This window comes from Fibroporia radiculosa (assembly GCF_000313525.1).
Source record: "Fibroporia radiculosa TFFH 294 genomic supercontigs, scaffold279, whole genome shotgun sequence".
Classification (NCBI taxonomy): domain Eukaryota; kingdom Fungi; phylum Basidiomycota; class Agaricomycetes; order Polyporales; family Fibroporiaceae; genus Fibroporia; species Fibroporia radiculosa.
Genome location: NW_012133191.1, coordinates 1 through 24,540, shown reverse-complemented (window position 1 = coordinate 24,540; position 24,540 = coordinate 1). Strand labels below are relative to the sequence as shown.

The 24,540-nt window shown below is 50.3% G+C and overlaps 10 protein-coding genes across 10 annotated transcripts; 4 read left to right on the top strand and 6 right to left on the bottom strand.

Moving 5' to 3' along the window:
* Window positions 1-42: 42 nt before the first annotated feature.
* On the top strand, window positions 43-354 carry FIBRA_00637 (uncharacterized protein; the record flags this gene model as incomplete). Its single annotated transcript, XM_012322528.1, has 2 exons — window positions 43-57; window positions 118-354. The coding sequence occupies 2 exons, from the start codon at window positions 43-45 to the stop codon at window positions 352-354; spliced, it is 252 nt and encodes an 83-aa protein (XP_012177918.1).
* Window positions 355-706: 352 nt separating this feature from the next.
* Window positions 707-3,051, bottom strand: FIBRA_00636 (uncharacterized protein; the record flags this gene model as incomplete). The annotated part of the gene is made up of 12 exons (XM_012322527.1): window positions 707-868; window positions 942-958; window positions 1,027-1,055; window positions 1,131-1,369; window positions 1,420-1,614; window positions 1,669-1,719; window positions 1,772-1,827; window positions 1,883-2,160; window positions 2,224-2,303; window positions 2,354-2,508; window positions 2,586-2,736; window positions 2,794-3,051. 12 exons carry the CDS (start codon window positions 3,049-3,051, stop codon window positions 707-709), a joined length of 1,671 nt encoding a protein of 556 aa, XP_012177917.1.
* Window positions 3,052-4,456: 1,405 nt separating this feature from the next.
* On the top strand, window positions 4,457-5,972 carry FIBRA_00635 (uncharacterized protein; the record flags this gene model as incomplete). Its single annotated transcript, XM_012322526.1, has 7 exons — window positions 4,457-4,683; window positions 4,747-4,828; window positions 4,880-5,104; window positions 5,166-5,316; window positions 5,382-5,576; window positions 5,642-5,817; window positions 5,883-5,972. The coding sequence occupies 7 exons, from the start codon at window positions 4,457-4,459 to the stop codon at window positions 5,970-5,972; spliced, it is 1,146 nt and encodes a 381-aa protein (XP_012177916.1).
* A 541-nt stretch (window positions 5,973-6,513) lies between these two features.
* Window positions 6,514-8,543, bottom strand: FIBRA_00634 (uncharacterized protein; the record flags this gene model as incomplete). Its single annotated transcript, XM_012322525.1, has 12 exons — window positions 6,514-6,667; window positions 6,726-6,866; window positions 6,924-6,948; window positions 6,997-7,030; window positions 7,083-7,105; window positions 7,158-7,347; window positions 7,399-7,417; window positions 7,470-7,898; window positions 7,950-8,093; window positions 8,153-8,252; window positions 8,305-8,382; window positions 8,447-8,543. The coding sequence occupies 12 exons, from the start codon at window positions 8,541-8,543 to the stop codon at window positions 6,514-6,516; spliced, it is 1,434 nt and encodes a 477-aa protein (XP_012177915.1).
* A 1,256-nt stretch (window positions 8,544-9,799) lies between these two features.
* FIBRA_00633 (uncharacterized protein) lies at window positions 9,800-11,076 on the top strand (the record flags this gene model as incomplete). Its single annotated transcript, XM_012322524.1, has 5 exons — window positions 9,800-9,971; window positions 10,032-10,070; window positions 10,123-10,297; window positions 10,353-10,635; window positions 10,693-11,076. The coding sequence occupies 5 exons, from the start codon at window positions 9,800-9,802 to the stop codon at window positions 11,074-11,076; spliced, it is 1,053 nt and encodes a 350-aa protein (XP_012177914.1).
* Window positions 11,077-12,675: 1,599 nt separating this feature from the next.
* Window positions 12,676-14,796, bottom strand: FIBRA_00632 (uncharacterized protein; the record flags this gene model as incomplete). Its single annotated transcript, XM_012322523.1, has 10 exons — window positions 12,676-12,784; window positions 12,853-13,146; window positions 13,209-13,267; window positions 13,321-13,533; window positions 13,583-13,601; window positions 13,658-13,761; window positions 13,814-14,075; window positions 14,135-14,278; window positions 14,336-14,513; window positions 14,565-14,796. The coding sequence occupies 10 exons, from the start codon at window positions 14,794-14,796 to the stop codon at window positions 12,676-12,678; spliced, it is 1,614 nt and encodes a 537-aa protein (XP_012177913.1).
* An 834-nt stretch (window positions 14,797-15,630) lies between these two features.
* FIBRA_00631 (uncharacterized protein) lies at window positions 15,631-16,905 on the bottom strand (the record flags this gene model as incomplete). The annotated part of the gene is made up of 8 exons (XM_012322522.1): window positions 15,631-15,792; window positions 15,852-15,868; window positions 15,931-15,959; window positions 16,008-16,249; window positions 16,308-16,502; window positions 16,563-16,613; window positions 16,667-16,722; window positions 16,788-16,905. 8 exons carry the CDS (start codon window positions 16,903-16,905, stop codon window positions 15,631-15,633), a joined length of 870 nt encoding a protein of 289 aa, XP_012177912.1.
* A 60-nt stretch (window positions 16,906-16,965) lies between these two features.
* On the bottom strand, window positions 16,966-17,969 carry FIBRA_00630 (uncharacterized protein; the record flags this gene model as incomplete). The annotated part of the gene is made up of 7 exons (XM_012322521.1): window positions 16,966-17,071; window positions 17,125-17,213; window positions 17,276-17,327; window positions 17,382-17,427; window positions 17,478-17,505; window positions 17,562-17,663; window positions 17,718-17,969. The coding sequence occupies 7 exons, from the start codon at window positions 17,967-17,969 to the stop codon at window positions 16,966-16,968; spliced, it is 675 nt and encodes a 224-aa protein (XP_012177911.1).
* A 984-nt stretch (window positions 17,970-18,953) lies between these two features.
* Window positions 18,954-20,225, top strand: FIBRA_00629 (uncharacterized protein; the record flags this gene model as incomplete). Its single annotated transcript, XM_012322520.1, has 7 exons — window positions 18,954-19,020; window positions 19,074-19,170; window positions 19,233-19,383; window positions 19,442-19,544; window positions 19,595-19,757; window positions 19,809-20,010; window positions 20,070-20,225. The coding sequence occupies 7 exons, from the start codon at window positions 18,954-18,956 to the stop codon at window positions 20,223-20,225; spliced, it is 939 nt and encodes a 312-aa protein (XP_012177910.1).
* An 874-nt stretch (window positions 20,226-21,099) lies between these two features.
* Window positions 21,100-22,320, bottom strand: FIBRA_00628 (uncharacterized protein; the record flags this gene model as incomplete). Its single annotated transcript, XM_012322519.1, has 5 exons — window positions 21,100-21,266; window positions 21,358-21,552; window positions 21,618-21,768; window positions 21,830-21,948; window positions 22,146-22,320. 5 exons carry the CDS (start codon window positions 22,318-22,320, stop codon window positions 21,100-21,102), a joined length of 807 nt encoding a protein of 268 aa, XP_012177909.1.
* Between the last annotated feature and the right edge of the window lie 2,220 nt (window positions 22,321-24,540).

Sequence of the window (24,540 nt, the reverse complement as noted above, 5' to 3'; positions counted from 1 at the left end):
GGCTACGGCGGCGACAACTCCCTGTGGATCGTGCTCGAGTCTATGCCGCAGATCATGGTCAGTCACCATTCATGACCGTTGGTCTCCTTTCTGGCAGATATTAATACGTTTGGATAGGGAATCATGCCCACCCTCATCATTCTGGCCGTGAACGCCGGCTTCACGCGCAGGGATGACTTTTATTCTCATGCGCCCAAAACCCATACCCTGCAGTTTGCATCGCATCCCCCGGACACGAACACCACATTGGAGACGCTTTCAATCAGCGAACGCAGAGATTCGAACGATGCCCCGGCCGCGCTTCCATTTCACGAGCAGTCCTCGAAAACGTTTGCTGCTGATGAGTCTGAGTGACGGATATCTGAACGTAGTGCATGACATCTGCGTTCTGCATCGGATAACATGACGCAAGGATGGTTCCCAGCATAACGAATAGAACTTAATATTTTGTCCTTGTCGCGAGCTGCGCCGCTGCAAGTCAAGGAAATAATACATCCCTAGGAACCTGGGAACCGCCTCCATGTACGAAGTGAGTGACGGGTGTCTCATTCAGTATAATAAGCAGTGGCGCTACGAACCCTATGGTCCATGCGCAAAAATCAGAGCCGGTAGAACAGGTATCACGTAAATATAAATTATTCCAACTCAGTCCCGCTCTTCGCTATAACTGCCGAATCGAGGGGCCTACGATTGCAATTTTCTCAGACTACTCAACGAGGTACCTGCGCACTCGGAGGTGGAGCTGAGCGCCTTCCCCTTCACGTCCACGAATCTTCGGTTTGATAGTGTTTCCCCCGGTCTTGTAGAACACATACTCCTCCCCATCCGGCTCGAACACTAAGTGTCGAACGAGAACTGATATAACAATCTGCGCAGCCAGTGGAAATTAGCATCAACTCGGAACGTGCTGCGCATTCCGATGCCAGGAAAAGCATACGAACTTTTATCTCGGCCAGCGCTGGTGGCCATGCGTAGATACAGGGTCTTAGCGTCAAGGCATAGACTGCAGAGAGAGGATGAACTCACCGAAGTTCCGACCGGCGCATATCTTCGCCCTGCGGAAAGCGCACAAAACGCGCAGGGTTCAGTGCACGACCTAAGGCAAAAGGAGCAAGGTTGGTGATACTCACCCATCACCAAACGTCATCAGATGTGCGGGCGCGCGGATGCTGCTGACCACCTCGGGCAGGCCGCCCAGCTCCAACCATCGTTCTGGACGGAAGATGGCCGCATCTGCACCCCAAATCCGCGGGTCTGTGTTGATGCCATCACGAATAGGTATATGGATGTATTGCCCCGATGTAACAGTGATGTGCGTCTCGCCGGTGGGCAGGGGAAACTGCAGCGGAATCGTGTCCGCTTCGAGCGCCTGTGGGGCGTAAGGAGACGACTGTGGTCGACGACGACGTGAAGACAAACCTGTCGCTTTAGCGTCATCTGCATGGCCTTGGTGCGAATCGTCTCGCGGATGACGGCATCGAGGTAGGTCAGATGTTGTCCGTTCATTAAATCGTCGTATGTCGGCTCCCGGCCTACATGCTCAGTAAACGCAACTAGCTCTGCACGCAGCTTGTCCTGGATTTGAGGCTGACGTGCAAGTTCAAACAGACACTCCTGTCATGAAGAACGTGTTCACTGTAACTCGATATGGAGGATCGATGTCCTTACCATGATAACATTTGCAGCCGTTTCATAACCAGCGAAGATCGTACCTGTGATCTGCTCAGGGTTAAATGGCATAACACAGGACGACAAGACAAATGGACTATACAAGTGTAATGGCGAGATCCCGGTTAAAAGGCTTTCCTGTAATCTTCTCGGAATTATCTGCAAACGTGATGGGTGTCGATTAAGCGTAGAGAGACACGTCTGATCCACATACGTAGTGCATCCAAAAGCTTCGAATGCATCCCGATTCCTCGCTCCTGCTGGGTCCATACAGTATCTGCAATCGCTTGAAATTCAGTGCGCAACATCGTCGTCCACCGCTTCATAGGGTTTGGGATGTATAACAACTCGGGAATAAGTACCGTCATCGCGCTCACGGCGAATGTCAGCGTCGTCTGCGGAACATCGATTATCTGCGAGATGAGCTTGGGGATCGGCCTGTCTGAGTGGCTGACGTCGTATGCGAACGTCGTCATGCTTATCGCATCCAGACTGTAACAGTACGCGGAAGTAAGCAATGACATCGACCAGCGAATTTGAGAGGAGAGATCATACGTCAAGCGAGGGACCCTGCTGAACATCTCAAAGACTTTGCTATCGTCTTGGTTTATCTCGTCGTCCATGTCTGTTTTCAACTGCGCAATCTCAGGGTTTGGTGTTGCTGCCCCCAGACGATGATACGTACCTTGTGTGCAAGATCGAAAATAACGTTCGACACCTCGCGCACCGCGGCCGAGCTGACCGTGCCAGTATCATAAGCTCCACAGATATCAAAAGAATGGACTTGGCTGCACCTAAATGCCGGGCTGATAATCGCCCTTTGTTCCTTGTGTTCTTGTCCTGTGCCACAAGTCAAGTTCTCGAACAACCGTCACAAAAGTAGCAAGGCGTGCCTTCCATCGTGAAGAGTCCTTCACCGAACTGTTGCACATTAGATATATTCTGGAAGAGCAAGCGTGGACTCACAAACAGTTGAAGACCGATTCGATCTCCTGTGGGCCTCACATAGTTACTCGATGTGAGGATATGACCTGCACCCTTTGGATCGCCGATAGCAAGCACAGAGGTCTATATGTGCATATTAGAGGACTTGCTCCAACTGACCCTGTACCAAACGAGACGTACACCAAAGGGGCCCTTGAGCTTGTACGTCGGCCCATATTTCTCTGACCATTTGTTGTACAACGTACCGACCGGCGATGCCTGGATTTGGACGCCGTGTCCAAGTAGCCAGCTGGGAGCGGGAGGACCAGACAAACCAGAAAGAGTATAGTTTCGCAAGATCCGTCTTGCAAACGCAGACAATATATAAAAGAGCACGACGAGTCCAATATTTCGAACACTAATCCAGTCGCTGAGATGTATATCGCCTGACACCGACATTGCTGATATGATTCTTGCGAAATGTGAGGAGGGATGTGGACAGTCAAATTGGCATCAGTGCGTCGAGACCAAATGTAAATAATGGAGTTGTGGGAGGAGCGGTTTGGATGCGTTGGACGACTTTCCTTTCTTGGCGAGCGGCGTGCCAGATCTGTTTCTTCCTGGGTCTCGCATGCCGGCCTCTGATCAGTGTCTAAGTTTCATATTTTAATGAGGAAGGATGTCTAAGTCGAAGCGCTGTGGTGCTTGATATCACCAAATATGGATTGCATTTTTATATACACTGCAAGCATAACAGTGTATTTCCACCTGAAATTCTGTGAAAATATTTGAGGATATTAGAATTACATTTCCGTTGGAAATATCACGAATATTCTGTGGGCGTTGGCACAAAACTTACTTTCTTTTGGCAGTCTTGGAGGATCTAATCTAAGTCTTTCCTCAGTATTTTGAGGGCATCATCAATTCAGATTTTGCGTGTAGCATCCTTAAGTATTGTGATAGTATTTTCACTGGAAATATTCAAGCAGGCTCGATCTTGTTGGGCGACTCGATGCGGGCTAGCATCCCGTCTGTCGCTAGTGCTACCATGCGACGTCTGGATGGCAGCCTGACCAGACCATCGGGCGCCTCCTCTCCATCTCTTCCATCTTTCAAACATCATCGGTGATAAGGAGGAACAGGCCTGCCGTTGTGTGGACCCAAGGATATCCGCCAGTCACCTCAGCGGCTTTGGAGTGGGTCCACCTACCGTAATATCGGGTCAAAAATCTGTGCCGAATGGAGGACACATTCCCATGGATGATTCGACCGTTAGCCTGTAATACGATGACCTTGTCTATATATCACAGAAGCATATGGTGAGGTAGACGGATGCGAGCTGCTGGTCTCGTACCCAGACGCGTCGAAGACACACGACCACAAGCTGCATGTATCGAATGCCTATGTGCGGTAAGTCTCGCAGACAGGCCTAGGCAAGGCGAACACCGCTCAAATGGCTCTCGTGTGCAGCAAAATCATGATACTAGACCATACTAAGTTGTCCGTACGGTAAGATGCATCATTCAGGCGGACATACCCCACAAGCACATTTCACCCATGTCGGCGACATCCCAGGCTCATTTGAAGCGAAGAAGTTGAGGAAGAAGACAAACCGTGCACAGCCTGGACCCCTGGGAGCGCCTTCCAAAATCCAGTTGGCGCCTGTCTGATGAGTTTTGTCCTAAAATTCAGCAGAAATGCTCGAGAGGCGTCTCTGGGGTCTGTCCCAGGTCTGCAGTACCTCTGCCAATCATCCAATCCGGTGGCACTCGCTCAGGCTGCGTTGAGTCTCAGTGACCGCGGAGGGACTTCTTATAAGGACGATGAGCGAACAACGGCGACGCCATCGTCGCTGCCATCTCCAATGTCTCTTTTTGCCGTCGAACCCAGCCCGCCCACCAAGCTCGGCCACTACCGCCAGCTCGCCCCCCGCGCCGCCATACATGCCTCCCCGCTTGCCCTCGGGGCTATGAGCATTGGCGACAAATGGGCACAGTTCGGCATGGGCGCCATGGACAAGGATACGTCCTTCAAGCTCCTCGATGCCTACTTCGAGGCAGGTGGAAACCTCATCGACACCGCGAGTAACTAGTAAGTAAGCCCGTTTCGTCTTCCCGGTCTGCACACGCTGACAGTGACCGCGACACACGACAGCCAGGACGGTTCGTCAGAGGAGTTCGTCGGTGAATGGGCCGAGTCGCGCGGCATCCGCGACCAGCTCATCGTCTGCACCAAGGTCAGCGTCCGTCCGCCCATCCGACCCGATTGCCGCTCACAATTACTATAGTATACGAACAACTTCCGGCGGGGCGACGCTTCGCTCAAACAGAAGGTGAACTATGTCGGGAACAACCTCAAATCACTCAGGCTCAGCGTCGAGAGCAGCCTGAAGCGCCTGCGCACGGACTACATCGATGTCCTCTACCTGCACTACTGGGACCTGCACACCACCGTGGAGGAGTTTATGGACGGCCTGCACAACCTCGTGACCGAGGGAAAGGTCCTGTATCTGGTGCGTCCATCACCATATATGCTCTCCCGGAGCTGTGTGCTCAGACTGGAGGGTCGTGCAGGGCGTATCAGACACCCCGGCGTGGCTCGTGACAAAGGCGAATGAATATACTCGGGCACATGGCAAAACGCCGTTTGTGATCTACCAGGCGCCGTACTCGATCTTGCAGCGCGACATCGAGCGGGATGTGCTCCCGATGTGTCGTCATGAAGGTGTGTGGGACCAGTCTCTTCGATGGTGCTCGTCGCTCATGATGTGGTCGGCATTATCTACATAGGCATCGCCCTCGCGCTGTTCAACGTCCTCGCAGGAGGCCATATTAGGTCCGATGAGGAGGAGGAGAAGCGCAGGAAGACGGGCGAGCTTGGGAGACAGCTGATGGGGCCATGGGAGCGCTCGGCCGAGGAGAAGAAGGTGTGCGACGCCCTCGAGGAGGTGAGGAAGCAAGTCGGTGCAAAGCACCTCACTGCAGGTGAGTGGTTGTCTCGTGTGACCCGGTGTTCGTGCTCTGCCAACAAGCGACTGACCGCGTCGTAGTGGCCATCGCGTACACGCTTCACAAGGCACCGTTTGTGTGCCCGATTCTCGGAGGGCGCAAGGTCGAACACCTGGAGGCGAACATCGAGGCTCTGGACATCTCGTTGTCGGCCGAGCAGATGGCACATCTGGACGGGGTTGTGCCGTTTGACAAGGGCTTCCCGAACACGCTCATTGTGGGTTATGTGCTCTTCTGATGGGTTTGGCCTATCTCTGATTTGGGCATAATACTGTTTGGCAGGGTGAATATGGTGGATATCCGTGGCTGTTGACATCTCAGGCGACATTTGACATTCAGCCGCTGCTCCCTCCTGTGAGTGCGTCCAAGTGATTGTGTGGAGGGAGGCTGAAGATGATATGGAATGTGGGAGATGGGGACTGAATGTTCGTTGGGGTCATTTGATGAATTGGAAGCAGGGCATGTTGATGACGGTGGAAACCATGGAGTCGATTGTGGCTGTTGTGTAATTTTATAAGGATCTCGTCGTTTGGCTGCGCCGCATGCGAAACATGCCTTGCATGGATAATCTGTCGTGAGGTGAGTCGACGCCTTGTATAACATGTGTTGGGTCGAAGGGCAGCCCAACCTCTTCCTTTCCATTGAACTACTGCCATCACCATTTGAAACTTCTCTCCGAAAACAAATACATTCCCAGGACTGAATCACCGTGACAATGTAAGGATGTTTATCAACGAGATCGTGTACATATAACTGCTCTGAAATAAAATGGAGTAATTATTCTCTTGCGGTTCTCTCTATAAAATCGTAAACTTCGGGCGACCGCACTGTGATGTGGCACGGAAAATGATTGGGAGTGCTGTATCAGATTCTAGTCAGTAGCGTTCAAGCAACATCATGGGTAGCTCGGAACCTACACCACTGCACCGGCTTCGTTGATATCATTTCTATCCGGTATAATTTCTTCCCCATGGATATCCACTGCCTTCTCTATGTTCAGCGCCCATAGCAACATCGCAATGTCGATGAACATCTCCTTATTTGCGAAGTTGTATCCAGCACAGATGCTGTGTAGCTAATGTTAGTACGCGCAAAACAAGGCTTCAAAGTATGGTCGTATCGTACCGTCTCCCGAAGCCATAGGTGACGTGGCCCATACTATGTGTCTCGGGCGGCGTCACTCCTATCGTTCCGGAGGGGTCTAGAAAGCGCTCCGGACGGAACTCATCAAAGTCAGGGAAGATTGTCGGATCCCTGTTCATTGCCCTATCGATGCACATGTCAGTCCAGACGATTCAGCAATGGAGCAAGCTACACAATCACCATATGTTGGGCAGGATCATCGCACCTGTGTAATTAATCAGATAATATTGAATCAGCGAACGGACATGTATACCTTTAGGTATGTAGTAGCCCTCATACCAGTCTTCCTGAATAAGCTCCATATCAGTACATATACCCCACAGTTCTGTGCAGACATACTGCTGATGTTCGTCGAGGAACGCCTACAACAATAAACGTGTTCAATATGTGTCCCCGAGAATGAGCGGAGCATACCTAGCGGCCCAACGGGCCTCCATCGCAGTGTTTCCTTGACAATAGCGCGAATGTATGGTAGCGACGGCTCGTCTCTGAAATTGGGCACACGATCACGCCCGACCACAGCGTCAATCTCTGCCTGTGCTTTCCGCATGACACTTGGATAGAGGGTCATTGCAAGAATAAATACGATCATAGATGCCGCAGTCTGTAATTGGCAGTCAGAAGGCAACAGAAAGATGGTCAAAGATATACCTACCGTCTCAGCGCCAGCACCGCTAGTATCATCACTTAGTATGAAACGTCGCGAATTGATATAAATCAGCTTACAACATAGTGCCTGCAAGCCATGCAGTCTGCTTCTTCGTCAGACCGTATTTAGCTTGATTTTCAATGAGGGATTCTACGAAAGTGGAAGAAGAGGAACCCCCTCTGCCAGTGGCCTTTGTCAATTCGATGAGTGACATGTCGTACCGAGGCACGAGCAGCGGGGAGCTCACTATCTTCTCCGAAACACCATTTATGAAGCCTTCGAACATTTCTGTGTCCTTCCTGTGCCATCCTTCTCCTTCACGTTTCCATTTCGCTATCCAGCTGGGGAACTTCTTCATAAATGGGAAGAGTTCGACAAGATAGGCGCCGGGTAAGACCGAGCTTCCTAGCCGAGATATGTGTGCGTGAATTTTTGCCACCACAGGGTCGTCCTTCCCGAGACGTTGCCATCCGTATACTGAGGATAATACACAGGACGCGGTTGACCTACGTGATCAGCATTGATAGAGAAAGTTGGAGAACGTTGCAGCGCCATACCGCTTCAGATGTTCCATCCAGGAGTCAGGGTCGTTGAGCATGTCTAACACAAGGGATGCCGCCTCCTTTGCCTGTATGGGTTGAAATTTATCGACTACTCGAAAATTGAAGTCAGCGTGGGCTGCGCGCCGAAGTCTCCGCCACCTAAGGAGCAGCTGTAAGTACAATTCAGGAACAAACGACGTCGAGCCGAGAAAACTAACAAGTCGCCGTAAGGGATAAATGTCATCAAACAATTTCCTGTAAGAATTTCGCACGCCATGATGAACCGGGGTCTGTCACTGTATATGTTCGATCGACGATCTATGAAGGCGATCAACTCCAGCGGCATTGTCGAAGCAGCAAGCATACTAACCAAGTAGATCTTCTGCGACTTTGTGGGTATTAAGAACGATCACGCTTTGACCGGCCATGTTCAAGGAAAATATTGGGCCTATAGAAAGATAAGTGAGCATGTTCATGCGTTTACTACAGCCACGAAGATCTTGGCGGCTCACCATACATAGTCTTCCATTGCTCGAACTGAAGCCATGATCTATTCGGTACTTGGAGCACATTTCCAAGGAGGGGCAAGCCTGGTGGACAAGGGGGCATTTTCCTCCGTGTCAAATAACCCCCGAGAAATCTCCTGATGATCGCAGTAACCACTAGTAAACCGAGACTGTAAACTACCGTTGATATCGAAATGGACATGAGCAGGACGCCAAGCTGATTAAAAAGCATTTTTTGAGGGAAAAGAAGTTACAAGAAGCGTGGCACGGTTTGAGAGCTTCCTATATCTGCCTTATACACTTACAAACGGGGCTGTACTGCCGATGTCCTTGGATTGCTCTACAGATGGCTAAGGCGCGTCCATCCACAGTGTAAGAATGTTCGCCCTGAACAGCTCCTGCCACAATTTACAACGGCACTGATCCTCTCCACAATCGAACGAGTCTTTATGTGTACAAGTGGCCTCACCGTGAGATATCAATGCCGCGGACATGTCCTGGGACATCACACCCGGAAATCTGCCAGCCACAGACCTATCATAAGGCAGACAGATCCTGTGCTGATTCGGGTTCCGATGGAGATATCGACTAAGTGGCCAGTAAAGCCAGGATGTGGATACGACGGGACCAATGGATAAACGGTAAGTGTTCGGTCGAAGATCCATCATTTCAAATCATAAGAGCGCTGCAGCAGGAAGATAGAACCGAAGGCTGGGGGAGAGTCAATGCAGAAATTTCAACTTGTCAGACAACGTCACATGCTTCGATACATATGTACCAGTGTCCTGTCGTCTTCAGTGATCGTTTTACACTTCAATGTAGAGCAAGGGTAAAGTGCGGCAACCCATCGGGGATGAATCGGTGAAGCTGATGGGCGCAGAAACCCCACATCCGACACGGCGTGCAGGACATGGCGTCTTTGCGGCCACAAGTTTTGAGCGCTTATCATGCGTCTAAGCATCACAGTATCACTTACTCACATAACCAGGGCGCGAAGACGAAGGCTGACATGTTCTCTCGAGAAACAGAACCTGTTCAGGGAGACCGCGCACTGAGATTAATACTTCTAATAGAGCTGCCAAGTTGCAATGAAGTTCGGAACACCCATGGTAACGCCTGAATTTGGAGAATCAACTAAACAGAAGCCGAACTGGCAGTAATGGGTACTTATTAATCAATCAACCCACCAGAAGCAGAGCGCTCTCACTGAGAACGAACACAAACTAGCATAGATGGAACACCCTGGATAAACGCTAGAAATTTCTGACCTTTGTTAATTCATAGAATCCGTGATAAGACAAAAATTGACCGATGTGCTGATATATCTTGGGCTCTCGCTGACAACCGCGAGGGCATAGTATGCCTGACACCACGAAGATACTCCGCCTTCCGGAGACAATGGCCAGCTGGCCATGGCTGAGGATGATCAACCCTCATTACGAAGAAGTTAAGACGGAATCTAATTCGTGGTTCAAGACTTTCAAAGCTTTTACATCGGAATCGCAACGTGCATTCGACAAGTGCGACTTCTGTAAGGAGAACCTTTGGGCGTTGAGTTCAAAACTTTTCACAATTTGACCTTTTGTGACAGGCAGGTTGGCAGCTCTGGCATATCCCTGGAGCAGCAAGGGTGAGTGTTTTGCTGACAGCTTCGACAATAACGAGCTTACTCTAGGTTACAGAGCACCTTCGCACAGGATGCGACCTCATGAATTTGTTCTTCGTCATTGACGAATACACCGACGTCGAGGATGTGGCGACCTGTCGCCAAATGGTAGACATAGTCATCGATGCGCTGAACAATCCCTACAAGCCTCGTCCTGAAGGAGAAATATTGCTCGGTGAGGTCGCACGGCAGTAAGCATTCCGACTTATGCATAGAAATGATTTAACATGACGCTATAGTGGTTAGGTTTTGGGCCTTGGCTATCAAAACAGCCAGTCTTAGTTCCCAGCGACATTTTAGCGAGAGCTTCACGGCATACCTTGAATCAGTCGTGGCGCAGGCCGCCGACCGTGCCAGTGATACCATCCGTGATATCGACGGCTACTTCGCAAATAGGCGTGAAAATATTGGCGCACGGCCTTCATACGTTCCACTAGAGCTTGGGTTGGACCTTCCAGACGAGGTGTTTTACCATCCGGTCATTATCGAGTTGTCTGGTTATATAACTGACCTTATCATTCTTGACAACGTACGTGCGCGCGGGGTTCAAACGGCTTCACTAGTACTTACCAATACCGCCTCTTAGGATCTTGCTTCATACAACAAGGAGCAGGCCCACAGAGACGACCGACACAACATCTTGACAGTTGTTATGCATCAGTACGGTTATGTCCTTGACAAAGCGTTGGAGTGGCTAGCAAACTACCACACTGAGGTCGAAACTAAGTTTCTCGACGGTCTCAAAAGAGTGCCGTCTTGGGGGGCCGAGATCGACAAACAGCTCGACCAATATCTTCTTGGATTGGCAAATTGGCCGCGGTGCAACGATTGTTGGAACTTCGAGAGCGGTCGCTATTTCGGCATCATGGGTTTAGAATTTCAAAGGACTCGTATGGTGCCGCTATTGCCGAAAGTTGTCCATAATCGCATCCTACGACGTGAGGAGGTAGTTGTCCCTTTGGTCGAATAATATCGGAGACGACCCTCTATAGTAGTTCAGAACATACGCTTCTGCGCATATTGAGCGGGTTTCAATAAACATGGTATGATATCGGTCGTTGTGAAATGACCTACCGAGAAATTGTGCACGAGGCAAACGGACTCCAGCACAATCACAATACTCAGCGGCGGTTGGACGCATGGGCATAATTTCCATCAGTTGTTGTTAGAGAGTGAGAACACGATGAACACACTGCATCATTCGATGGCACATCGACGAAGGAAAGGATCTTTCGAGTCATACTCAAGCATGCCCAATCGCGGATAGGTAAATACTGAATATCTGAAAGTGCTTCGTTCACAGGCGACCAAATACGCGCAAGCAGCAATCTCCCTTAAGACACGACGAGCGCTATACATGGATTTGTTAGATAAACCTTCACAGAACCCCAGGTAGTATCCTGCCCGTACAGCGCGACGACTCCTTCAAATAATGCTTCCGGAGCAGGTATCACTCCTGAGCGGGGTCATTTGATCTCCTGCTAACTTCTTCCATCTTGTATGTAGCCTAAAGAGGCTAGCAGACCGTAGTAGCCTAATATCAAATAGCAGGCTGGACCCCGGACACTCCGACGGATGAGTTCCGCGCTGTCCAATGGCGCTTTCTGGTAAATTCCATAAAGATCATAACGTTTATGCTCATATGCTGCGCACGCCTGGAAGATTTGTAGAAGTTCGAAACAACCCTAATGATCTAATCTCTTTGCATTTCATAGGTTCTCACAGGCTTGTGGGCGCGCACATCCGCTGACCATGGCAATCTGTATATGCGCATTCCAATGCATCCCTTCCCAGCGATTACGGAGTTATCAATTCAATTTATCATTTCCTACTTTATTTAAGAAGGCGCACACAGAGTCGGTGCCCCTAGTCTGATGTCGTGTAGGCCGAGGCCCAAGGGACACTAGTAGTGCAGTTGTGGACGCATTTAGGCCGTTGAAGGCCGATGCGCGCTCTGTTGAAACATGGCATCTTGGAGCACCAGATTCATGATTAGTCGCCCTATCAAGTTTGACCCACTCCCGAACAGGAATCAGGCTATAGTACGGGCTCAAGGAAGGGTCGCCTGAGGGGGGCCGCCGATGTCTCGTATTGGACACGAATTGACGGAGACACTGGATAGCCACGATGTTGATGATGCCTTCCATTCACAAGGCACGTACCGGGAATTTTGCCTATCGTTGATACTTATTACATACAATACTTACTGAAGCGCGAATACCCCATCTGCAGTTGCCATCTATAAATGAGAAATGCTGGGGAATATTTAAGTTGGCTTCTCCATGAACTTGCGATAAAACGTTGCCGCATTGACTTCTGACACGAGTGAGAAATTTCATTACAAGTAGCGACGGCGACTGGTAGAGTCATCAGGCAAAGTCGCCATCTCGAGAATGTGAGTCTCTTCCCCAAGCATTCCATTTCTGTGTACGCTCGAAGGCTGGAGGCACTTTTAGTATCTAATATCATCTCTACATTATAACCCAGAGGTACTATGTTCTTCACTGAGTTATATTCAAACTATGAGACCCTGACTTTTAATGTGCAGACTCTGAAATCCGCCCTCCCTCTAAGGTCTATCCCCACGCCTTATACCATGAAGCTCTTGTGCAGCCTCAAGGACATCAGGAACGTCCTCAAAACGAGGGTTAAACAAACATTTAAACGAAGCCGGTCGCCTGATGGGAAAATCAAATGGATTAGCACCAATGGATGGGGAGCTCCGGCAGCGCGGCATAGAACCCACATTACGGAGCCACTCGTAACAACGGCTTCAGGCGATGGAATCACAGGACATCCATCAGGACCCGGTACACCTTCGAGCACAAAAGCCCAGAGAATGGAAGCCGCGTTGATGAAGATGGCGTCGTTTGCGACGTGTCGCCCAACGCAGAGTCGGTGCCCGAACCCATAGCTAGCATGACCTTCTTGTTTTGTATGGTCAGGAGCTTTTGCAAACCTCCCGTCGGATGTTAGATGTCGACTAGGATTGAACTCATGGGCGTCAGGCCCGTACACGTTAGGATCGCGGTTCATAGACCTGATTTCTAGAATGAGCAGATAGGACAATAGAATAGTGCCATTCTCCCGGTTCATACATACCACACATTCGGAATGACCATGGCACCTTTCGGTATAAGGTATCCTTCGTACCAGTCGTCCTATCATTTGTTGAGCTCGTACATATTCTTTCTAGTATAACATCTTGACTTACCTCTATAAGCCTGTGCGGGGTACCCAAAGGTGCTGCTGGCTGCCATCGGAGGGCTTCTTTGACGACGGCGCGAATGTATGGCATTCGATTGTAATCCTCGAAAGTTGGCACGCGTGTTCGTCCAACGACTACATCAATCTCTTCCTGTGCTCGACGCTGAACATCAGGATAAATAACCATCGCAAGGATGAACCATGCGAGAACTGCGGAAGTCTATATACAATTAGTTGACACCCATTCCGTCATACCATTTGAAGCACACCGTTTCGGCACCAGCGGCGCTATTTTACTCATGAGATGGCAAGACTAACATAGGTCACAAAGGAGAACCACGTACTACATCGTACCGGCCAGCCACGACGCCTGTAGATGGCTCAGTCGATGCACGTGCTGTTGTTCAATTATCAATGACGCAAAGCTACTGGGAACCCCGCCTTCGGCCTGATGTCTTCAGCTTTAAGTGTCATCTGGTCATGATCACTGATGTACGCACCACTTGAGCTTCGACACCTGAATAAAGCTCTTCATACATTGCGGAATCTTCTTTGAACCACCGCTCAGCGTCGCGCTTCCACTTTGCCATCCAGCTAGGAAAGTAGATCATCCATGGGAAGAACTCTACCAGATGAGCACCAGGATATAATGCCCGCAGAAGACGAGTGGCAAATTGATTTATACGAGGCACTGCCGAAAGAGCAACAGAATTCTGGGTAGAATGACCGTAAACGAGGTTGAAGATCAACAAAGAGGTAGATCTAACGCAGATAGATCAATACGAGTAGTATATATCCAGGGTGTGTAATGAGAAACATACTTGCGAACATGCGCTCCCCACGCATCGGGAGTCTCAAGGAGGTCGCTTAATAAAAACAAAGCCTCTGTGATTTGTGTAGGGTGTAGCTGCCGCGCTTTCGTTCTTGTCATGCCGTCATGTGCCGCCTTCTTCATCCTCTTCCATCTACAGATGAAATAAATTATGCTAATCACGGTAGATCGTATGGAAGCTGACACGTACTGATCATCCCAGCGGCCGAGGACCATCAACAGGCCACCGGTCAAGATCTCTGAGGCCACAATATTTCGCATCCTGTCCGAATATATGCGTGAGCGCCGGTCGAGTAGGTCCGTGGCCGTTCTGTGAGTGTTCAAGACTACAACATCTCTACCGAGTAAGTTGACGTAGAAAATATCGCCTATACGCAAAAATTATGAACAAAGCGCAGCGAAGAAATAAGACTGCATACCATATTCCTTCTGCCATTTCGTGAACTCAAGCCAGATGGTGGGCGTTATCTGAAAGATGTTACCGAGAAATGGCACTCCGTTTGGTCCAGGTGGAAGACTCTGTCGTCGAGCACGCCGGCGGAGATAGACGTGGGCAGCGACAGCCGCTATGAGGAGCGCAACGAACTGCGATGACTGACTAGACCACCAGAGAGAAGTCATAATGGCAAGTGCCCATTCGCTGTGAGACATGATTGGCACGTAGCAAGACACTGGCATGGCAAATCGGACGTGCGCAGCTGTAAAGCATATGTTAAAAATCCACAATGAGCGGCGGGGCCGCTTCTAGACGGGTCGTTGATTTAGGTTGGATCTCAGACTTGTCTGAACAAAAAACTTTGAAAGTGAGCAGCAGCCTTCAGTACATTGTGGGAGGATGGCATGTGCGTGATCGGATGTCTGAACGCTAGGCTCCAGAGTTATGGTCCATCTTCCGATGCTATGCGGGCCATACTGGGAATAGCGTCTTCGGACAGTAGATTCAGCGGTAGCATAGAGTCCGAACCCTTGCGAGACCGGATCCGAGTCTGAGTCCGAGCGGGGAGCCTAAGCGCTGAAGCGCGCGGTGGACCCAATCATGACATTGATTGATCATTTGAAATACCTTTGCTCAATTGCCACAGGGGCCTGAGTCGCCAGCGCCGTCCGATTATTTTGGGTATACCTTTGATATTCGACTTCTGTTAGTAAGGGAGCCCGATTAGGGCAAATTTCTATTGAGATCATCCTGTATCAGCTATGATATACAGATGAGATCGTTGGCCTCATTCCCATCGATCCGCAGAGAGCAATGTGCGCCGGTTCGTTTTCAGGGTAGGTCTCATCCATTGAAGGCTCTTAGATGAGGCATGTCACTCCATTCTGACGAATATGTGCTGTTGCCTGGGATCAGGATCGCAACGGCACTCAAGACTCGAAGCATGTGTTTACAATGGAATTTAGACCAAAGCCGATACAAGAAACACTCACATAACCATTACAAGAGACCAACCCCCATTACACCACGATTGAACGTACGAAACAGTTCTAACGTTCTTCAGATTTACGTATACGAAGATACAACTGCGGTCCCTCATGCTCACGCCCCACGATCTTCGGTTTCACAGTATTTCCGCCAGTCTTGTAGAAGACGTATTCTTCGTCATCCGGCTCGAAGATCAGATCACGTACGAGCGCGGCCAAGATGATCTGGGGAAGGTGAGGTGAGTGGGTACGGAGCATATGCACTGGTTCATTCAGATCCTTACCTTGATTTCCGTCAGGGCTGCGCGCAAGCGATCATTCGCGTCAGACAAGCAAGACATGTAGAAGCTTAGGCTGCTTTACCGAAATGACGGCCGAGACATATCTTCGGTCTGTGAGGAAAGTTAAAGGTCTAGAGGTCGGCGATAGGATTCACTCACCCGTCTCCAAATGTCAATAAGTGGCCTGGGGCACGAATGTCCTTGACCACGTCCGGCAAACCGCCTTCGTCCAGCCAACGCTCCGGTCTGAAGAGCGCCGCATCGGGTCCCCATATGCGCGTGTCGACATTGATGCCATGGCGCAGAGGGATGTGTGCAAGCTGCCCTGCCTGTACGGCGATTGCTGTTTCACCTGAACAGTGTATAGGGAACTGGAGTGGGATAGTGTCTTCCACAGCAGCCTGCACAATACAGCATCAATCCACATGCTGGATTGGCTAAGGAGATTCAGACGCTCACCTCACGATAGATAGTCATCTGGACCGCCTTAGTGCGTAGCGTCTCTCTTGTAAGTGCGTCCAAGTACGTAAACTGCGCCGGGTTCATGATATCGTCATATGTTGGCTCACGTCCAAGCCTCTCGGAAAAGTCAACGAGCTCGTGCCTCAACTTGGTCTGCATGTCGGGATGCCTGGACAGCTCATAGAGAGCTTCCTGGGTAGACCAGCGACATAAGGGCAGATGACCAAACTATAATATGAAGCTTGAACTCACTATGATTACGTTCGCGGTCGTTTCATAGCCAGCAAATATCACCGCAGTAATCTAGAATCATCACTATCAGTACAATGGCATGTAAAACAATACAACATACACACCATGGTGATTGCTAATTCCCGATCCATAGGTTCTCCCGTCACTTTCTGGCTGTTGTCTGCCAAATTTGCAATCATGTTCAAGGTTAGAGTATGGAATCTGCTCATCTAGCAAATAACGTACTCATTGAATCGAGCAGCTTTGAGTGGAGAAGTCCTCCACGTGCCTCTTCATTTTGACTCCATACTATGTCTGCGATCTTGCCAAATTCCGTTCGAAGCAGATCCGTCCATCGTTTCATGGGATTAGGAAGATACAGAAGGCTGGGAAACAAAGAGACAAGAGACATAGCAACCAGTGTTTAAGTTGTTTGGGGGACGTCGGATATCTTCGCGATGAGATTTGGAATAGACTGATTAGAATTGCCAACGTCGTAGGCAAAGGCGGTCATGCTTATGGCGTCCAAACTGTCATTTGGGAATGGGTGAGCGCATAAATGCTGATCATCAGGAAAACGCACGTCACCCGAGGAATCTTGGAAGATATCTCCAAGATCTTACCATGCTGGTTTTCTTCACTATCCAACTCGTCTGACAGCGAGTTCTTAAGCTGGTCATGGCATAGAAAGCAGTCAGAGAAGGATTTACACATCAGCGAATAATCCACCTTACATCGAGTGCGAGATCGAAAATGACGTGAGACACTTCACGAACAGTAGGTGACCTATAATGTTCAGAGTAAGCATGCGCAGATCGGTCGATTAGTAGGCAAGCGAACGTAAAGGCAGGGTTCACGATCCCGCGCTGCTTTCGGTGTTTGTCACCTTTGGCAAAAGTTGAGACCGACATGTCCACGCAAGCCGAGCAGACGGACCTTCTACACTGAATAATCCTCTTCCAAACTGGGAGGAACGAGTGAGCTGTGCGTAGGAAGAGCCCAGGGGCTGTGACCACGTACGAACTGTTCAAGACTGATCGCGTCTTCCCTTGGTCTTATATAATTTCTGGAGTTGAGAATATGACTAGCGCCTCTGGGATCTCCTACCATTAAATATGAAATCTAACATGCTAAGGTTGACTTTATGAGAAACAAGCAACAACAGAGCAGACTTACACCTAGAGGACCTTTCGTCTTGTAGGTGGGACCGTATTCCTTCGCCCATTCGTTGTAGCGCGTGCCTACAAGAGACTCCTGGAGCTCGAACTCGTGTCCAAATAGCCAGCTCGACGCGGGTGGACCCACGAGGTCACCGAGGGTATACATCCGCGAGATCTGTCTTACTGCAAGGCCGACGAGGACGGTCAATGCTAGTATGACGAGGTGTCCACTGAACGCCCATTGGGATATAGAGTACAAAGAAGCCATGGCTTCGGGCCACGAGAGTAACGTCAGTTGTAAGGGAATTGTCTGAACATGCGGAGTGCTCACTGTACATTCAAACGTACGATACGACCGTTCTCTGGAGAGGAGCTAATGCGGGAAAGGCCCATACGCTGCACTGGACGGCAGGGCTTTAGCTTCATCTTCTTAACCTGATGTGATCTTTCTTAGTTGCGCGCGTCCAAGAATCTAAAACCCTAACCCACGCCTGGGTTCATCAACATACTTGAAGCGGAGTCTTAATCTAAACGATCCGGTGAGGACCTCTGGGACTGTGTTGATCAAATGCTCAGACAAATTTGCTTCCAACATCCAACGGTAACATCTATCTTGTAGCCTCCTTTTCCAAGTGATTTCGCTCACACACATTGTTCTGGTCCTTGGTTTCACCTCACCTTGTAAGAATTCTCCGTTCTCGGCTATCTAGGTTGTGCTTGCGCAATGCGCTATTACAACTATCGTTCTCCACTGTGTGACGACATTGGAAAGGTCTCGTCCACTGAACAGAAGAAGAGTTTAGACCTTCCAAAATAGGTCCTTCATTACGGCAGAAAGAAAAAGTTCCTTCATTCATCTCACACCGCCCCGGGGCGCCCGAGAATGCATTGTGTGCTATCCAACCAGCCGCCTAACCCGTCTCTCCCAAGTGGAGATGCCAAGTTCCTCGCGGAAGTCCATGAAGCGCTGCTGGTAAGGTTTGACGCTATCTCTCTCTCTCAATTCGGCTCTTAATTCAGCCGTAATCATATAGATAGATGCACTACTAGCTTCAGCGCATCTCCCATCTTAACAGACCCATCCTGCAACAGGCACCACTATGACAACCTGTCGGATCGTGTCTGCTGACCGAGCTGTGTTGACCACCGCAGTATTTGGGCCTGAATGCGTTTATGATGGACGTGCACTGATACTTCATATATATGGACGGAGTCGTTACTCCTCAAAGCATTGCTTGAGTATTGAGTCAGCATGGGCGCGAACTTCCGCACAGATGAGTCATTTATTGTTGCAGGCTGGGTAGAGTCCGCTCTGTGGGGTACGTTCGTGTGCGCTCTAAATTGGAATGTTGTTGCATGACTTTCTTGTCAGGAGTCTATACCGTCCTCTATGGGCTGACCTTGCGTATCATCGGCAGAAAGGGATGGGGGTCCTCGAACAAAGTGACCCTTGGTGCGATCACTCTCCTGTAGGACACGCTCTCCTTCGGATTATCCTATTTTTAGTGCTCATATATCATATGTATGTTAGCTACTCTCTCGCCACTGCCCATAATGTGATGTCCCTCCAAATTCTCATCAACGCGTTCATAACATATATTCAAGAGCCTGGGCCAATCGTGTACTTGTCCGAAATCGCAGTTCTTCTAAACGTTGCCAGGGACATGGTGTATATTACCACCGTGAGTGATCTCTGCGGCTGCTTGTTCAACGATTCGTCTACCGAGTTTTTTTTTTCAGATTGTAATCGGAGACAGTGTTCTGGTCTGGCGCCTCTATGTCGTCTGGGGAAAGAATATCTGGATAGCGATCTTTCCCCTCTGTATGATCTTGGCGACTGCAAGTGCGTATCGCTCGAGTCTCATACGTTATTTTGTGCTCACTCATGCACAGTAACTGGATACGTTGCTATCGGACAATGGCTCAATCCAGCGTTACAAAGCACAAACATCAACATGGCAGTTTTCAACGACAGTGTCCGCTGGGTTACCGCGATGTACGCTGTCTCTCTCTCCACAAACGTCAGCGTCACCGCTATAACCGCCGGAAGAATTTGGTAAGCCGCCAGCAGCACTCGAGTTACCAACATAGACTCATTCAGCGACAGGTGGGTGAGCTATCGCGGCAGAAAAATTGCGAGTGCCACTTCAGGTGCACGATATACGCGAGTGATCATTCTTCTCCTAGAGTCAGGAGCAATGCTCGCCGCCATGAAAATTATGGAGTTCATCTTGTTTGAAATAGCTGGAACCGGTATCGGCGGGGACAACGCGCTCTGGATTGTCCTCGAGGCCATGCCACAGGCGATGGTACGTGAGCAGTCTCATGCATTCGTCCCTTCTGATGCAGCAACTTCTCATTGCCGCAGGGTATCATGCCTACGCTCATCGTTCTCGCCGTCACGTCCGGCTACACGCGGAATGACGACTTTTACAAGGCAAAGACCAGTGTCGTGTCAATCTCGATGCGATTCGCATCTGAGCACCCGACCATGCCGTCATTGGTTAACGTCTACGACCAGTGAACCGCAGACCTATTCAGATGAGCCTTCTACAGTCGTGATTCCACTGAGACATGACCAGTCTTTCAACGCCTCTGAGAGTACTTACAACACAGACATGTAAGGTAGAGGTTTAGATGCTGTGTAGGCGTTTCAGTGATATTGCGCTCTGACAATCACTGTCGTCTGCTCACACCAGTAACTGCCGTTTTCCCAGTGGGAGAAGGTTCATTCTGCATCTGATAAAATACTTACCCTGTTTCATTGCCACCTTTTACATATCCCAGGCTTTCCGTGCTAGGATTCTGTTGATTTTTTCTGTGATGGCTTAAGTTGGGTTCATGATCACTTACAAAGAGCAGAAAAACGACTTTCATGACCTCTATATCAAGCCAAAAGATGTGGAGATCGTTCAGGCGGCTGAAAAATATCCACGACGAACACAGCGCCCCCCCTCGCTCAGGAGATGCGTACAACTGAGAACAGAATCTCCACTCGCGTCCGATCAGATCGATCAACATCGGCGCTGTATATACGAGATGACAAAATGCAACACAGATCTAATGAAGCTGTGCGATTCGCATATACGACGTCCTTACTGATACTGCTACGCAATCATACAACAACCACACCCGGTTCCATGGTTTCCACCATCACCAGTATTCCCTGCATCATTTAATTCATCAGATGGTCCCCAGATGGTCCCAACGAACGCTTAGCTCCCACCTCCCACCTCCCACATCATCTTCAGCCTCCCCCCACACAATCACTTACACACTCACAGGAGGGAGCAGCGGCTGAATGTCAAATGTCGCCTGAGACGTCAGCAGCCACGGATATCCACCATATTCACCTTGCCAAACAATATTATGCCCAAATCAGAGATAGGCTAAACCCATCAGAAGAGCACATAACCCACAATGAGCGTGTTCGGAAAGCCCTTGTCAAACGGCACAACCCCGTCCAGATGTGCCATCTGCTCGGCCGACAACGAGATGTCCAGAGCATGTTCGCCTCTAGGTGTTCGACCTTGCGCCCTCCGAGAATCGGGAATACAAACGGTGCCTTGTGAAGCGTGTACGCGATGGCCACTACGACGCGGTCAGTCGCTTGTCGACAGAGCACGAACACCGGGTCACAAGAGACAACCACTCACCTGCAGTGAGGTGCTTCGCACCAACTTGCTTCCTCATCTCCTCGAGGGCGTCGCACACCCTCTTCCCCTCGGCCAAGCGCTCCCATGGCCCCATCAGCTGTCTCCCAAGCTCGCCCGTCTTCCTGCGCTTCTCCTCCTCCTCATCGGACCTAATATGGCCTCCTGCGAGGACGTTGAACAGCGCGAGGGCGATGCCTATGTAGACAATGCCGACCACATCATGAGCGACGAGCACCATCGAAGAGACTGGTCCCATACACCTTCATGACGACACATCGAGAGCACATCCCGCTCGATGTCGCGCTGCAGGATCGAGTACGGCGCCTGGTAGATCATAAACGGCGTCTTGCCATGTGCCCGAGTATATTCATTCGCCTTTGTCATGAGCCACGCCGGGGTGTCTGATACGCCCTGCACGACCCTCCAGTCTGAGCACACAGCTCCGGGAGAGCAGATATGGTGATGGACGCACCAGATACAGGACCTTTCCCTCGGTCACAATGTTGTGCAGGCCGTCCATAAACTCGTCCCACCGACATAGGTCACTTTCTGCTTCAGAGAGGCGTCGCCCCGCCAGAAGTTGTTCGTGTACTGTAGTAATTGTGAGCGGCAGTCGGGTCGGATGGGCGGAAGGACGCTGACCTTGGTGCAGACGATGAGCTGGTCGCGGATGCCGCGTGACTTGGTCCATTTGCCAACTAAATCCTCTTCCGAATCGTCTTTGGCTGTCGTGTGCCGCGGTCACTGTCGGCAGGTCCAGATTGGGAAGACGAAACGAGCCTGCTCACCAAGCTCGGCCACTACCACCAGCTCGCCCCCCGTGCCGTCATACATGCCTCCCCGCTCGCCCTCGGGGCTATGAGCATTGGCGACAAATGGATCCAGTTCGGCATGGGCGCCATGGACAAAGATCCGTCCTTCAAGCTCCTCGGCACCTACTTCGAGGCAGGTGGAAAACCTCATCGACACCGCGAGCAACCAGTAAGTTAGCCGGGTTCGACGGCGAAGAGAGACATTGGAGATGACAGCGACGATGGCGTCGCCGTTGTTCGCTCATCGTCCTTATAAATCCTTTTGCGGCCACTAGGACTTGAGGTAGTCTGAGCGAGTGCCACCGGATTGGATCTGCAGACCTGGTACAGACCCCAGAGACGCCTCTTGAGCGTTTCTGCTGAATTTTGGGACAATACTCATCAGACAGGCGCCAGCTGGATTTTGGAAGGCGCTCCCAGGGGTCCAGGCTGTGCACGGTTTGTCTTCTTCCTCAACTTCTTCGCTTCAAATGAGCCTGGGATGTCGCCGACATGGGTGAAATGTGCTTGCGGGGTATGTCCGCCTGAATGATGCATCTTACTGCGTGGTCGAAGAAGTGGTCTAAGTCATGATTTTGCTGCACACGAGGGCCATTTGAGCGGTATTCGCCTTGCATGGGCCTCCCTGCTAGGCTGCCTGCAAATGGGCATTCGATACACGCACAGCCCACATCTGTTTTGAACTTGCATGCCAGCCTAAGATCCAGGACAAGCTGCGTGCAGAGCTAGTCGCGTCAGACCGGGGCCCGATGTATGACGATTTGATGAACGAACAACATCTAACCTACGTTAACGCTGTCTCCCGCGAGTTTGTGGCGTAGATGCTGCCATCTTTGTCCAGAACGATGGTTAGAGCTGGGCGGCCTGCTCGAGGTGGTCAGCAACATCCGCGCCCGCGCATCTGATTACGTTTGATGATGGGTGAGTGTCACCCAACCTTGCTCCTTTTGTTCTACTTCGTGCGCTGAACCCTTTGTGTTCTGCGCGCTGTCCGCAGGACGAAGATATGCACCGATCGGAACTTCATGGAGCTCATCCACTCCCTGCAGTTCGTGCTTCCATGTTAAGACCCTGCACCTACGCATGGCCGCCTGCGCTGGCCGAGATCAAAGCTCATATGCTTTTCCTGGCATTAAAATACTCAGCACTTTCCGGGTTGATGCTGACTCCCACCTGGATGCACAGATTGTTAAATTGGTCCCCATTCGACACTTGTTCGAGCCGGATGGGGAAGAGTATGTGTTCTACAAGACCGGGAGAAATGCCATCAAGCCGAAAATTCGTGGACGCGAAGGAGAGGGGCCGCAATTCCATCTTCGAGTGCGCAGGTACCTCGTTGAGTAATCTGAGAACAGCACACTCGTAGGCCCTTTATACGGCAGGTATAGCGAGGAGCGGGACTGACGCGCAACAATTTATGTTTACGTGGCTGTTTGTTCTACCGGTTCTGGTTTTTGCGCATGGATCTCAGTGTTCGCAGCGCCACTACTCATTATATATAAATGTGACACTCGTCGCTCACTCCATACTGGAGGCGGTTCCCAGGTTCCTAGGTCGCAAGAAATGGATGTATTACCTTCTTGACTTCCGGCGGCAGAGCTCGCGCTCCTTGTGCGATGAGGGCGAAGTATTGAGTTCCATTCAATATGCCGGGAATCATTGTGAGAACTGTAATATATAATCTCAATCCGATCCGACGTCGCGTAGAGGACTTAGGTATATACTTGTGATATATAACTAGAGAGTTGTAAGTAACAGGTCGTATAAAAGGGAAGGATATATGCACTGCCAATCCGACATTGTGTAGACGGATAACTGAGGTACGTGGATGACGATGCTATCACAGTTACCATATTTAGAAAGAGAGTAAATAAGATAAGGAACAGATATAGTAAGTCACTTATAGTGTCTGTTTGTATTCATGAGTTCACAATCTATTCTACTTCGACAATCATGCTTGTGTCACGGCCGCCGACGCAAGACGCGGCAGATGTCATACACTACGTTCAGACATGTATCCCCCAGACTTATCATCAGCAAATGTTTTCGAGGACGGCTCGTAAAACGGAAGCGCGACCGAGGCATCGTTCGAATCTCTGCGTTCGCTGATTGGCAGCACTCCTAGTGTGGTGTTCGTATCCAGGGGCTGCGACGCAAACTGTAAGGTATGGGTTTGGAGAGCAAGGGAGTAGAAGTTGTCCCTGCGCGTGAAGCCTGCGTTCACGGCCAGAATGACAAGGGTAGGCATGATTCCCTGTCCGAACGTGTTAATATCTGCCAGAAAGGAGGCCAACGGTCATGAACGATGACTGACCATGATTTGCGGCATAGACTCGAGCACGATCCACAGGGAGTTGTCGCCGCCGTAGCC